Source organism: Aythya ferina (assembly GCF_964211825.1).
Source record: "Aythya ferina genome assembly, chromosome: 19".
NCBI classification, from domain to species: domain Eukaryota; kingdom Metazoa; phylum Chordata; class Aves; order Anseriformes; family Anatidae; genus Aythya; species Aythya ferina.
Window position 1 is genome coordinate 12270744 of NC_140309.1, and position 15310 is coordinate 12286053.

Consider the following 15310-nt stretch of genomic DNA (forward strand, 5'->3'; position numbering starts at 1 on the left):
AGCTTCCATGAAGGAAGACAAATTAAACATTTTTAAAGATATTAACCATAACAGTATCCCTTTAATTTTCTATCCTTTTCTTTTAAGTAAGATACTCTGAATCAATTTTTGTTCAAGGAGACGGATTTTTTGCAGTAATCAGTTTTGCTTTTAGCTCTGATTTTTAAAGAATAAGTGATAATGGCGCACATGCTCGAGGGCGTGATTAGAGCGCAACGTTAAAAGGCTTTTTAGGACATCTACAGCTGAAAAAGGAGCTCTGGAGAGGTCTGCATTTGGCAGCTGAGCAAGACAGGAATAAAGCATACCTTTGAAGTGTGATATGAAGAACGAGTTACTTAACCCTTTCACATGAGATACCTTCTGGTGAGAGTTAAATCTAGGTGCTTTCTTTGGGCTCATCTTGAAGTTATCTGTGAAATCTGTTAACTCGTATCCAGTCTTTTCTCTCCCTGAATGAGCCCCCCAGCTCAGCAGAGCAGAGCAGAGCAGACCGCCTGTCCTGGGGCTGTTCCGGGGAGACCCGGCTGCTCGGAGAACTTCAGGTGCAGGTTTTTTGGGACACCTGGCTGAGGGGTACCTTGCAGTATTCTGCACTTTGAGGTAATTTACGGAGATGCTGAAAGTACACATCTGTAGTAATTACTAATATAGGTGTTAGTGTTGTCTTTTTAAATTACCTTAAGGAATTTGTCTTATGTTCAGTGTTCTTAAAACACAAATAAACCAGCATTCAGATGCAAATTCCTGAATGTGAAACTTATTTTTACATGCGTAAGTTTCAGGAAAATACTTGGCTGGTAGAATATATGTTTGTAGATTTCAGGCAAGCTTAAGGGCAGCATGTGCCATTGCCAACTGACAACAAAGCAAGCTGCTGCTTTATGTTGCAAAGGTGCGTTTTGGAGAAGTCAATTATGCATCCAAGAGATGGCAACAGGTATTGTGTCTTCTAGTGGTGGCTATGCTGTTGCATCCTCTGATAGATCTCTTGCCTCTGACTGTCGTTTGCACTGCCTACATAGTCCCTTACTGCTCTTACACTGACAGGTCTCAGTTGCCTGTGTCTCGAAGTTAAGTGTAAGCAAAAGCAAAGTTTTGCTCAGTAGTATCTTCCCAGCTGTTGTCTTCTGTTTGCTTTCATATCATATCTCTTAAAATAAAGATTTTTTACCCACTATTAATATTTCATTTCAGCATCTTTGAAGTATTGCCAACTGGAGACTGCTGCATAGTAATGATGGCCTGAAAGTCATTATCAGCACATCAGTTTCTTAAATATCTCCAAAAATAACAGCTGTTCTTTTTGATAATGTGTCTTTTAACAATGAAGCCTTTTCTTTATTTTTTCCGTGCCCATGTGCTGCTATCAGCAGTGACTTTCACTCGGTGTTCTCTTTCAAACTCTTTTAGAAATGGGTTAATCTTCTGTGCTGCAGCTACTAGGAGCTCTTTGTAGGCAATGATGTGCATCAGGAGTATAAACAGATTTTGTGGAAACCTTTTTTTTAAGTCAATGAACAGCTGGTGAAAATATGAGGGTACACTTGTGTCAGTGTTTGTGTCTTACATGTGCCCGTCTTGTGGGCCCTGAGTAGCTGCTTAGTATGAGCAGATATTTAATATAGCTTGCAAGTAGGATAATAAGGAATTACTTAATTTATCCCTAGACTTTGATCTCTGTCCACTGCATGAGTACAGGATCCTCCTTTTGTCAGAGCCCTTCCTTTTCCTGATGGTAGTCGTACTCAGGTACCTCGTCCTTCCCTAACCTCAGGTTCTTCATTCCCGATGATGTTAAAACCGTCCGATCTGTTGATTTCCATCCGTTCCTATTTCTGTAGTGGTGAAAGTAAAGTGAAGACAACAACATGGCACTGCTGTAATATTTTCCTCCTTCTCCTAACTTATCTGTGTGTGGCTTTCCCTTTAAACAGAATAATTAAAATGATTAATATCTCCTTTAAACTGGAATCTATCAGCTTTTGCATCTCTTAAACAATGTATGTACAGCCAGAGGGTAAAAGACATTATAATGCCATGCTAATTGTGTGAGTGTGTATGCTCAGCTTCTCTTGTGAAAAATCCAACAAAAACAAAACCTGTCTTCTGATGGCAGCATGCAGTTAGCCACCGCTCCCACTTCTCCTTGCAAGGGAAGACAAAGTCACCCCGCTGCCAGGACAGGAATTAACGTCAGTGCTGTGGGTTACGACCCGCTTTGAATTCGGACTTGGCACACAGGGGAAGAAGAAACTCAAGTAAAATTTAGAAAGGAGAGTCCTCAAATCAGTGAGCTTTGGTTATCCAGAAGTGAAAGTTTGTTTTCAGCTAGAGCTCAGCTCACCCTGCCGTTAACTGGTAGGGGGAGGCATTGCTGGGGCGGCAGCTCATGTCCAGGGCGGGCCCCCGGGTGAGAATAAGACAAGACTTGGTAAAGCAGCTACTTTGCTTTTACTTAAAAATTCAGTATATGTTTGGAAATTAACTAACCCAGTGTAATTTCCTTTTTATTCTTGAAATAAGAAATCTGTTAATAAATATATATGTGTATATGTTTTATATTTGTAATGATTTCATACACTATCTACATGCTTTCCCTGCCTCTCCTCTCCACTAACCAACAGTCCATTAAATTTTGCTGATCAGTTTTTGTAGTGCTTTAGTAGGGCTTATTATCTGTCAATAATTCTGCACAGGGACCAGATATTCTGGATCTGATGGCCTATTCCTGTATGTAAACTGTATGTACCCGATGAAACATTTCCCAGATAAGTGATGTGATAACCACACACCCTTTCCCTGCTATTTGACTAGTCTTGGGAATCTTTTGGTTTTGTGAGCTTATCTAACGTACTTTTTTTTTGTTTGTTCCATTTTAAAATATATTTTGCGAGCTTTTGTTATAGTAAATGTATAAGATGCCTCTAAGCATTAGGCAGACTAAAGCAGAGCTCTTTTACCTATTAACCTCAATAGTTTAAAATAAAACTGTTTGTAGCATCCTGGATTTGTTGTAGTGCTGTGTACTCAAAAAGCAGTGTACCAAGTATCACAAACCCTTGAATGCAAGTTGCATTATTTGCTTAAAAGTGCTGTATCAAAGGTGCTTGGGTGAGCAGCTGAAATGCTTGTGGGACCATGTTTGTTGTATGTTTTAGGGTAAGGCTTTCTGGGGAAGGTATTTATGATTAAAAGAGTTGAGCAACTGAGGAAAAATGTTCTTTGACTAGTAAAGGGAACTTGGAATGTAATCCTATGAAGCCCCCCTGCCACCTTCTGATAAGTCCGGGTATAAATTCGTGGGCATTCCCTGTAAACATGAGGGAAGGTTTGCTTCCCTCGTAGAACAAACTCAATTAGCGATTTTCCCACAACGCCCTCTGAGAACATTCTTTCATTATCTTGTTGCTGCGTAATAATTGCCATGCAGCAGTCACAGACTTGTTTTTCTAGCAGTTGAAGCTACGGAGCAGTGCGTATGTGTTGACCTGGATTTGGAGAGGAAAAGTTACAGTTGGCATAATCTGTACCTTGAAAAGTTGCCAGCAACAAGGCGGAGAGTTGCTAAAGACTTACAAAGGGTAATTGAAAAGGCCAAATGCCTGCAAGAATTCTGTTCGATAAGCATTGGCTTTGGCAGGTAGAGCTCTGGGTTGTGCTCTGTTCCTAATGAAATTGTACTATTTCTGGAGCAAGTAGCCTATAATGTAAACAGCAGCTACAATTTGTGTGGAGTGTCTGTTTTCTTAGTACCTTTTATGTCAGATTTTTACTTTTTATGTAGTTCGTAAATATAGTAAGACATATACGTGTGCATTACTTATCAGCAAAAAAAAGGTTTCTTATGGAGAGAAGAGTGCCCCTGCAGCTCGGGGCTGTAACTCAGGAGGAGCAGTCCCTGTTCCTGGTGCTGTCCACGAGGTTGCATCATGGCTGAGGGCCTGGTTTCGTGCTGCACCTAACCCTGCTTTGGAAGCTTTGGCTGTGGATACGAACAGTACGAACCGAAAGCTGACAATTGTAAACAACATTACAATAATACTGTTGTGGGGTTTTGTGCTACAGTGTAAGTGGACATGTTCTGCTGTGTATTGGTTTATGTGAATGCTTAAAGTTAGTGTTGTTTTAAGAACTTTTATAACCTTAAAGTCTATGCTTGATAAAAGCTTATTTTGTTGAACTCAGCAAAACTATTGATTTTTTTGCCAATGATTGCAATCAGTTGTTTTATTATACTAAATATGGCAGGTTGCCTGTCTAAGGGAAATATTTTAAGGGATCATGGATTATACCTTGATGTTTCCTAAAGTAAGACAAATAGTTTTGTATTGCTTACCTGTATCTTCATCTTTTTACTCCTTTTGTGTTTGTGTTTCTCTTCCCCCTTTTTGGCCAGGGGGATAATTTCTGTCATGTTTATAAAAAGGCAGAACTTATCAAACTGATGTTACAGAGCAAGCAAGCTGCTCAGAAAAACAGCATGGTATCAAATACATTGGGAAGACAAGAAAAGAGAAATAATTTTCTGTAATATTTTGGCTGTAGTAGTCTTGGTATTACCTGTAGCAGTAGGTGGTAGCGCTACAACAAATAGTTGTGGTTGCTCACCATTTTTAAGTGGCTGAATCACAAAGCCAATTAGTGGAAGTGGAAATTAGTGTTTGCACTTGGGACAGCACTCCTGTGTACTAACGAACTGGTAAGGTAATAGAGGGAGAGCATCTTGATCTTGCAAGAAACCTTTCTGAGCGTTACCAAATGTGTGGTTTGACAGTTTTTGCAGCTTCCTGTCCTTCCACGGCCGTGCCGGTGAAGCGGAGCAGGGGCAGTGGTCAGAGCTGTGTGAGCACGGCCAGGAGCCTGCTCCTCCGGGCAGCTGGGCTGCTGCCCAGAGCCAGCGGGAGATGCCCTGAAGGACTTGTAACTGCTCTGAAAGCAAAATGTTTGACGCGGTTTAATAGAGCTTTTTTGCCATGGTTTGTGCAGTATAATAAAAAATTCCTAAAGAGCTGGGTGTTCTCACAGTATCACCAGGAATGACAGAATCCTCAAAGGCGTGATGAAAGCTGAACCAGATCTTCCTTGACTTTTTTTCCCTCCAGATTATATTTATGACTTCAGTTTTTGCCCCACGCCTATATAGCGCTTCTTGTTATTTTGGGTTTAAGTCTTAGACTCTCATCTCTTTATCCCCAGCCACAGCTGATGCTTAATAAGAGGAGCCTTTGCAGACGTCAGTAGTAGCTTGCAGGAGCGCCCCATTGACTGTGTGCGGAGTGATGGACAGGTTCCCTGCCTGCTGTTCACTTCACTGCTGGATTCACCTAGGGTGTAATATCCTAACAAAGCAGAGGAGGGAATTGAAATGTGTTCTTCTGAGAACAGCAGTAAGCAAAGCTGCCTTTCTAGTTGTTCTCTCAATTAGCTCCTAGGAGATTTTCATGCTTTTCTAGTTCCTCTTGGGGATACGTGACCTGATAGCTTATTGCTATAAATAATTATTTTACTAGTACCGAAGTAGGTACTGTATACAAGCAAAAAGCAACATTTTCAGCATCTTTATTGGATGTAAATACCAGTTTTTCAGAGGCTTCTTTCTTTATTTTTTCCTCTTTGGAATGCAGTCCTGACGTTTCTGATCTCCATAACTTCGGCTGTTGGTTTTGTGCTGCCCCTTGAAGTACAGCTGCTGTGAGTGGCGCAGAGCTCCCAAGCCAGGGTGAGGGGGTGAGAGCAGCTGGCATCAGGCTGCAGCTGAGGGGAAGAGGCTGAGGAGCTGCTTTCCTGTGGGGTGCTGCAGGTGATCATTACTAGGTTGTAGAAGGGGGTTATTTAAAAGAAAAAAGAAACTAGCCTCAAATACATACGCACCGGCAACCCCGTTTATCTCCGTCCTTTATCACAGCCTACAACAGGTGCGTTAGGAAAAGGCTATTCACATGCACCAATTTTTGCAATATGTGAAGTTTGGCTTGAAAAGTCACCGGTCATGAGGACAGGCGCTTTGACGGAGCTGGCCGAGCCGGTGGCTAGCTGGCAGCAGAGGTTTGTTAGCTGCTGGAGGTGGGACGGCCGCGTGCTGCAGGAGTGGAGCAGCCCAGCTCAGCAGCAGAGACCTGGAAGCATTCCTCCGAGAGCCGCCCAGCACTCGTCTCCTGCGCTGGGGCTGCTCGTGTGGAGCGGCAGCAGCTGCTGCCCCGCGTGCAGCGGGCACAAACGCAACGTGCTGTGAAATTCCTGCGCTGCCATTCCACTTCATTAGAGTTATAGTGTTACCAGCTACAGGCATGGCTGGTCTTTGCATGAATAACACCAAACGCTACTTGGTGAGTTTTACCTTAAAACACGACCAAGATACAGCGCGGATTTGAAACCCGGTGTATGGGTGGTCAGCGCCACTGCTGTCGCGTTCTTGTCGCACGCTGGGACAATCTTTGTTCTCGCAGGGCCTGGAAGAAGGCAGATAGGAAGTTTCTGAGAGGAAATGTGGTTAAAGGGAGGCTGGTAAAAGTAACCCCTGGAGGTCACGGAGCTGTGCTGCTGGTGAGCGTGCAGCCCGTGAGGTGCTGGTCACGGGCAGAGCAGGATGTGGCCTCAGCACAGATGAGTGCTCCCCCTCGCTCAGTTAGGAATGAGCTGGCAAGCAAGTGGAAACTTGCTTTGGTATTTATTCCTCTCCCAGCAGATCGGTTTCATCCTGCCTACTGACAGGTTGCATTTCAGAAACAGCTCTGTCGCCTGCTGTAATTTCCATGGCTTCTTCTTGGTGCTGCTGCAAGTGTGAGACCCGAACGTGGCCCAAAATCCTCCGTGTGGAGCCGTAGTGGGGCTGCTTTTTGTCCCCGCGCATGCAGTCCGCGGTGCGTTCTGTCCGAAAGCCCTTCGGGCTATCAGTGATAACAGAGCACCTGACGGCCGACACTGCTGTAATGCAAGCGCTGCCAGCCCAGCAGTGCAGAGTTGTCCCCGGTGCCTTTTGTCAGTAGGTGTTTTGGTTGTTGTTAGCCTCCAAAAGTACTTCTCGGTGACTTCTGATGGCTTCCCCACAGCCCATTTCAGCTTCTATTAGCACATTTGCTTTTTTTGTATCTTTCTAAGGGTTTTATCTGGCAAGCATTGATTTCCTCTGTCTTATACTGAAACTGTTTTAGAGAAGCTGATTTGTTCACTGCTCATCTACAGATTTTTTTTTTGTAGTTATGCTTTAGAATACTTGTGTTTTCTAATGAAAAATAATGAAACTAAACCACACATTGTCATTTTCTTTCCCTTATTCAAAAGTAGTTACAGAGTATGTTCTTAGCATGCTATAATATAGCACAGTATAAAACTACTACGAAGTATTACTGTGACAGTTTTCAGTTGGATAATTTTCATAGCCAGGACAGCAGATGAACTGTAGCTTTACCCGTGCTGTTGAATATAACACAGCTGAGGAAGGTGCTTGTGGACTGCCCAAATATTAGCAGTCATTTGTCAGGTACATTAAAAGATATGTTCAAATTGCCTAAGGTCTCAGCTCCTGTCTCTGTGTCATACTGAAGCTTTTCAGCCTTGTGATCCACTCGGGAATTTCTTCCCTAGCCCTGCAGGTCTCCTGATGGCAGCGTCTTGTGTGTGTGCAGCACTCAGCAGGTGTCGGAACTCCAAAGGAAAAAATTAGCAGTTTGGGAGCATTTGTAGCACAATCAGTGCAGATCTTTCCTAATGTAATTTTACGCCTTTTTTATTGGAGCAAGAATATATCCCTTTAATGCCCAGGAATCAGCTTTTAAGTTTTCTTATACAGGTTAGAGGATTGGTGCTTGGATTTATTTATTTATTTATTTATTTATTAGCTTTTAGAAAGGTGGGGTGAGCCAGAAAGGCTGCCTCTGAAAGCGGGGCCCCCAGTAATTAGCTGATCAGTGGTGCTTGACCTTGTGAGCAGTGGGAGCTCTCAGCTCGTGCTGGGATCAGTCTCTGTGAAGCTGTGAGCTTTGCAGCAGCCCTGCTGGGTGGCATTCAGAACCTGCCTCTGCTGTAATCCCAAAGCCACAGCCCAGCCTGAAATGTCCCCTACACCCGATGAACAGTACTGGGCCTTGCACGTGGGCTCGCTCAGGTTCACCATAATCGGTGGATGAGGTTCCTACACAGTGTGAGGGAGGGTTTTTTTTTAGTCTGGCCAGTGGTGAGTGCCGACTTGTGTTAGCAGTGGATTTTCTGTAGCTTTTCCAGTTTTCATTCCCTTTCTTGCCAGAGGCAAGAGGCAAAGTTCCTGCACAACATAGGAAGCAGGCTGTGAATTTAAAGAATTTTTCCGATTATTTTCAGCTTTGTGTTTCCCAACATAGAAATAGTCTGGCATCAATTTTCCCAAGTTATTCTCGCCTATTTAAAGTGTAAATAAATAGTGGCTGTTCTGGAAGTGGTGTAGCTGAGTGTGCTGGGATAGCTCCCCATTGACTCCCAAACGATGGTGCCAGGGGCTGCTTCTGATGTTTTGGACTTTATTGGTGTGTGTTTTGAAGACAGAGGTGCTGCTTGGAGATAGGACCTCTTTGTTTAGCCAGTTCTCATTTTGTATTTAAGTGCTTAAAACAGCAGAGACCTGGGACAAAAGAGAGAGCTTTCTGTGATATCTGCATGAGGTTCACATGACAGAAAAAGCAGCAACTTTTTAAGGTCAAACGTGGTCATCAGGATCCATGGCTGGATGTAGATTCTTACATGGTTAGAGGAGTGTGCTGAGAAGAAGGTTATTTTGGCCATCCCAGTAAAAATAAGCAGGAAAAAATAAAAGGTTCCGAATGACTGAAGATCTAGAAACCCTGTTTTGTAGTGAGATTCATGCAACCTCACCTTAAACACAGTGATAGGGAGTTGAGGCACCATAATCTCCTTGCTCTAGTTCTTTGGTTCTCATTATAAAATTCTATTTTCAGTATCTAATTAGTTTAAATTAAAACACTTGCCATGTGCAAAGCACCTTATAATTTCTGAACTACTATACTTACATCCCATAAGCTCTTTGGGAAAAAGACAGGTGTCATGCCCACCTTACACTTGTGGAAACTTAAGAGTCCATGTGCTGTTGCATCTCCAGATGCAAAGTGATTTAGGGATAGATCAAGTAATAGCCTTATACTTGCCATTGTGCCGTCTGAAAGGGGTTATTAAAGTTTTCACCCTGTTTTGGGAGGAAGAAGAAAGCAGTAGTCCCGACAAAATCAAATCTCTGTAGCTCAGACATGGTTTACTCGTAATAAGGTTTGCCTTGGGAGATGAAGATGTTTGTGGTCACATCTGCCCCTCGGCTCGAGCTGTTGATCTCCAGCTGCAGTGTATGCCAGTGGCAGGCAGCACACGCACCCATGGGTGTGTGTCGAGCCACTTAGAAGTACCCAAGCTTGCCTGCGTATGTGTATATGTACTCTAATCAAAGAATGATCATGCTACATGTTATACAGTCTAAAATACGGTGCACAGCACCCTTGCTTAATATTTTTTTCCCCTCTACAATATATATTGCATTGTTTTGACTCACTGCCTAAGTTGACAATGATAAGAACTCTAAAATATTCTTTTGTGATGTAGAGAAGTTGACTAACAGTCGTATGTGATGTTCTGAATCTTTTATTCTGTAGGTCAGTAACAGATCCACGAGATGGAAAGAGAGTTGCACTCAAAAAGATGCCCAACGTCTTCCAAAATTTGGTCTCTTGTAAAAGGGTCTTCCGGGAGTTGAAGATGTTGTGTTTTTTTAAGCATGACAATGTAAGTAGTTTTAACATATTTCAAAGTAACTTTGAAGTATATTATAAAGCCTAATTGTAAAATGGAGCTAGCTGTAGCTGAAGGTTTTTTATTAATATTATTTTAAGTTATAGAATATCTAACATGCTTTAAAAGTTCTTTAATTTTATATTCACCAGATTTCCTGGAAACTCAGATGCTACTGTTGTAAACACTGTAAAAAATTAAAAACTCGATTGTCGAGAATCTAGGGGTACTCGCACTTTTCCTCCAAAATGGTTACAAATAGGCAATACACTTCAACCTAATTTTATTTTAGGCTCTAGATAAATTTCGATCTGCACAAAGCTATGCCAGCTGGAAACGCTTTTGCTTCCAAGCTGTTTCTCACTCCATCTTCCTCTCCCCTTTGTCAGAGTTTATTGTGCTCTTAGTTCTTCCAGCAGAGTGGCTGTGCAAGCACTCCTAAATCTTCTTTAGGTTAAATCAGCTAGATTAAGTTAAACCATTTAAAAATGATTTGAATTTCCCTTATGGTTGTGTCTGAAGTGAATAAAAAAAGCACTTTCAGTAACTGCTCCACAGCTGCAACTGTGCATGTGGTAACCTCTCCCTTTGGAGCGCAGTAACAAGCATCTTGGGAGCACCGTCTCCTGCTGGAGCTGGTTCAGGAAGTGGGAATCTGTTTTAGAACTTTATTTCACTGCCTGTCCTCCTTTCGCAAAATAGCTCTTTTTATTTATTTTTTTTTTTTACCTGAGGGTATCATATTCCAAGAAAGATTTTATTTATGACTAAGCCCTGGATTCAGATAAGTGTTGTTAGTGGGGATGCAAAAGAGATGGACTGGCTCGTGAGCTAGTGCCAGATTGCAAGGAGTTCCTCCTCCACGGTATCGCCCGTCCCTGGGAGATGTTCTGGGACAGGACTTCTTTTGAACTGGGATCTTCAACTGCTTCTTACCAGGATTTTTATTATGGGGGAGTTTTTACTGGGGACTAAAATTGAATAAAAACATCTGTGTAAGCAGTCAAAATTCATGCTTGATAACCACTGAAGTCTGTGAACTTCACCCAAATGATATGCGTAGGACACGACCTAAAAGACTACAGGCAGGTAGTATTTTTTTCCTGTGAGAGGATGTAAATTTTGTGCTGCTGTTTTTCTGCCTTTTTGCCTTTCACAGAGAACTTAGGTCTGAGCTTCTGATTCAGTATGTGAACATGCTTTTTGTTAATTCCTACGTGGAAGCAGTGTATCAAAGAATAGTTGAAAATGAATGACAAAAAAGTGTAGTATCTTTTTCTTTTGCATTTCTCTGTTAGAATTACTTCTTTCCAATATTTTATGGTTATATATTTTTGAGATTAAAAAAATATCGTGGATAGATTAACTTGTGCTTACAAACTAATACCAGAACAGCTGGATTTTTTTTCTTAAATTAAAAACAAAGGAGGAGGGTGGGAAGGAAAGGAAACAGAGACCTGAATGTACAGAACAAAAAGTCTGACTAGATGGGCTATGAAACTCACACACCACTGAGACAGAATATTGGTCTGTCGGTGTGGAGTAACAAAATGTGTTCTAAAAGAAAGGTGCAGTCTGACTGTCTTTTTGAAAGGGATTTTTTTTTGTTTGACTGGGGTAGGTCTTGATCTTGTGTGGTGTTTCCTAGGTACTCTCAGCCCTCGACATACTCCAGCCTCCACACATTGACTATTTTGAAGAAATGTATCCTAAATATAAAATAGAGCTTCCTAATTGAGGTAGGTGTAATCTTCATTAGCTTAGAAACTGCAAGTAGCTGGTGGAACCTGTCTAATGGAAGTACAAAAACCTTGAGCCTGTATCTGAACAGCTCTGTTAGAAGAAGGGAATCTACTTTTAAGAAATCTTGATTAATGTTAGCATTGGAGAAGCGCTGGAACATGAAACTCTCAATATATATGAGCCAGTAAATGCAGTGCATTGTGACATTTACCAGCGTATACTGCTGCTGCCAATTGTGAATCCTCCAAAATATTTATCTGAAAACTATATCTAGTAATTATCTTCCTATCAGTACCTTAAAATACTTTCTGGTGCTTTCAGAAAGCACTGCTGTCACACATGCTTTGAAATCATGACTTTTTGGGGATGCTTCAGCAGATTAGTTGGGTTGTGGCTTTCTTTGTTCAGCTCCTATCTTGATTAAGAAGACAGATCTCACAGAGTGTGTGCTGTTGGATGTGTCACTGGTACGAAGTTATGTGCTGTCTGTGGGTAACCATGTTAAAAGTTAGATTGTTTGTTCGTCATGACATGACATGAGAATGTTTTGCTTTGCTTTGTTTCCTTTTTCAATCTTTGGGTAAACTGTTTTGGGGCTGGGAATTTCTGCGTTGTAAAATCCTGAGGAGTTAAGTGATTCGTTAAGCTGGATTGCGCTCTTACTGGCTCGTGGAAGAGAAGTTCTGGGACTCAGAGCAGATTGTGTTAGTAATTAGCCTATTACATCGCTAGAAATTAATGCAGTGAATTATGTACAGATTGTTGTGGTACAGAAAGTGTCTAGGAATATTGAAGTATTGTGAGATTGATTTAGAACATATATGTATCATTACTGATTTAAAATTGGAGTGATTCTGTTCTTCCCTGCAGCCTTCACTAGCTACAGATCAGGAATCATACTAAGGGTTGTCTGCCCTGGGATAAGCTTAGCTACTGCCAAGTTTTGTATATAAAACCAGAAATGGTAGTTTCTTTCACGGTTAACTGATTTTTAAGTCATTCCAACTAGTATGTTATGGGCCTGTGTTCTTTTTATTATTTGTTGAATTTCCTGACTCTAATATTGGTTATAAAAAGCTTTGCTCTGTAATCATCTTTCTCCTTTCTGTTGCAGTAATTGCAGTAAGTACACTTAGGATTGTTAAATTCACAAGAAAAATGAATGTATAGGTGTTTCAATTTCTATGCACATTTTTAATTGTATGTGCTTCTGCTTACTGTAGCATACAGACTTGCTTCAGATTCGTATTAAGAAGGTTAGGTAACTGGAGTCCATATCTGGGGGACCTGGCCTGGAAAACTTTTTTTTTTTTTTTTTTGATCCACTAGTTCCTTGATGCTCCACTTTCACAACAGAAAACTTTTTCCGTTAAAGTGAATATTAGAATTAGTTGAAAAGATGTAACTTTTGTCAGTCTTGTATATTGACTTGGAAAGATTTTAATGCTAGTAAAAGAGACGGTGTGGAGCAATTCCTTCCCATTGGTCATGTTAAGAGGTGCCAGAACTATTTCCTTACTTCTTATGGAGTAAATACTGTTCATCCGGCCAGTGAAAGGGATGATGATAACACCGCTGGGATACCACGTACAGTGTGCTCCTGCTCCCTGGTCTTTCCCAGTATCCTTAGAACGGGCTGCCTTCTTGTTTGGTGAGTAGCTTTCTAAAATGTCATTGCAGCAAGTTCCACACAAGCAAATCGAACAAGGGCTTCAAGGATTAAGAGGATTAGTATATTCTGTAGAAGGCTACGGGTTGCCATTTTGCAGCTGGTAGCACAACAGTTTATATTCTGGGTGGATCAGGAAGAATTGTGACTTAGATTTTTAGATTCTTAATGAAAAATTTGTGAACAGAATAGCTTGACATTCGTTATACAGGTAATGAAAAAAATGTGTTGTCATACCAGTAAACTGCATCAGAAAGAGTCCAAATGTCTGCTTGAATGAACCGTCAACCAAAATGGCTCTATGCTCTGTAACAAGAGCAGCTCTTGCAGGGGTTTAAAATTTCACCTTATTCAGCAGTAAAGTTGTAATACCTTTATTGTAGTATTTGCGGTATCCAGTTGGATAATATTGCTTGGAACTGAGAATGTAATTCTAGGAGTCAGCTCTATCTACGTGCAAGCATATCCCCCAAGCCCAAAATTTTGTCTTCAGTTGGGCAGAAGTATGCATGAGCACCAGACAGACTTCTGCAGGAGGGATTTAATTGATTAGAAGCTGGCTCTGCAGGGTGACATTAGTTCAAGGTCCCTTCTTACGGTGAAAGTATATCTAAAGGCCAGCTTGAAAAGCTGTACAGCATTACCAGCTGACACTACAGACTTGTGTTTGGTTTGGTTTGGTTTGGTTTTTGTTTGTTTGTTTGTTTTTGTTTTTGTTTTTTTTTTAAAGAGAATAGGCTGTTAGTTCAACCAAGAGCTGTCTGCTCTGTGTAATTATCATTTAATAAGAGAACGAACTACTCATGGAACTTACTGAATCTAAGTGTACTGGTATTACAGTGATTTTCCCTGGAATGCATCAATGTGAAATTATTTCTATTGAGAAGATTGTGTACTCATGGGAAAATACCGGAGAGGTTTTCAAGTTGAATATCAGGTATTGTTAGCAGTTATCTTTCAAGCAGAATCTGCTAGCAGGATGTGTCTGGCTGTCAATGACTCAGTAAAAATAGACTGATATTTCCCCCCTCTGTCTTGTTAATTTTAAACCTTTTGTAGGTACTTGATAACTTATCTTAATTTCTATCTTAGGGATTATGACTTGGTTTTTAAAAAACTTAAGTGACAATCTGAGAGAAGGTTTTAAGCTGCTAACTTTGAGTAGGAACTCTTCACTGTGTGCACCGATATTTGGTGTTGCATCTTTTTAAATCTGTTTAAAAGATATTTGTAGAATAAATTATTAGTAATAGTAGTAAACTGGGACTGGCACTATTTAACATTCTTGATAACAACCCTGAGGAGAGGGAGTCAGGAGTGCAAGTTGATGAGAAGCTCAGCGTGAGCCACCTGTACCCTGGGCTGCACCAACAGCAGTGTGGGCAGCAGGGCAGGGAGGGGATTGTGCCCCTCTGCTCCGCTCTGTGACACCCCCCTGGAGCCTGCGGCCAGCTCAGGCCCCCGGCACAAGAAGGACATGGACCTGCTGGAGCGGGTCCAGAGGAAGGACACGAAGATGATGCTCCTCTCATTGTGCCCTGGCTGAATTAGGTTGAAAGGCTGAATTTTCTCAGTATCAGGAAATCGGCAAGAGCTTAAAGCCCTGACCTTACGCAGAAGTAAGATTCAGACAGAGTTCTAGTGTTTTCTTCCTCGTGTTAAGAACTGACCTTTTAATTCATTGATTGATTGATTGATTTGGTGGGGGCGGGGGGTGCTTTTTCTGCCTCCAAAACCACATCCTTCCAAAAACCTTGTGCTATTGCTCCTCTGTAGTCTTTGACATGTGCCACAGATTGCCATTTCTACCTCGCATAATTAGAGGTGACTCCATAGCAAACACACTGCCAGTAGTAACTAGATTAATTAACTTTTAATATTTCTTATGCAGTTTTTTAAATGAACCAGATCTTTTTGTGGGGGTGTGATTTGGACATTGATATGAAATGAAGATGTTACAGAACTTTCTCTACGAAGAGGCTGTAAGGTGTGCAGAGAGTTAGAAGAGAGCAGAGATGGCATCAGAAACAAAGCTTGATATGATCCAAATGTAAAAATAATTATAACCTACTAAAATAGGAGTGATTCCTGTGTCCACATTTTATAGAAAATCTTGAAATATGCTAGAAA

At 41.4% G+C, this 15310-nt stretch overlaps 1 protein-coding gene across 2 annotated transcripts in view; it reads left to right on the plus strand.

The window, feature by feature from the left end:
• Positions 1 to 15310, plus strand: part of NLK (nemo like kinase) — a 48903-nt gene that overhangs the window by 13620 nt on the left and 19973 nt on the right. For both annotated transcript variants that reach the window (XM_084493497.1, XM_084493496.1), the window contains exons 3-4: positions 9633 to 9762; positions 11417 to 11472. In XM_084493497.1, coding sequence (XP_084349623.1) covers positions 9633 to 9762; positions 11417 to 11472 — 186 coding nt within the window. The remainder of the gene's footprint in view (positions 1 to 9632; positions 9763 to 11416; positions 11473 to 15310) is intronic.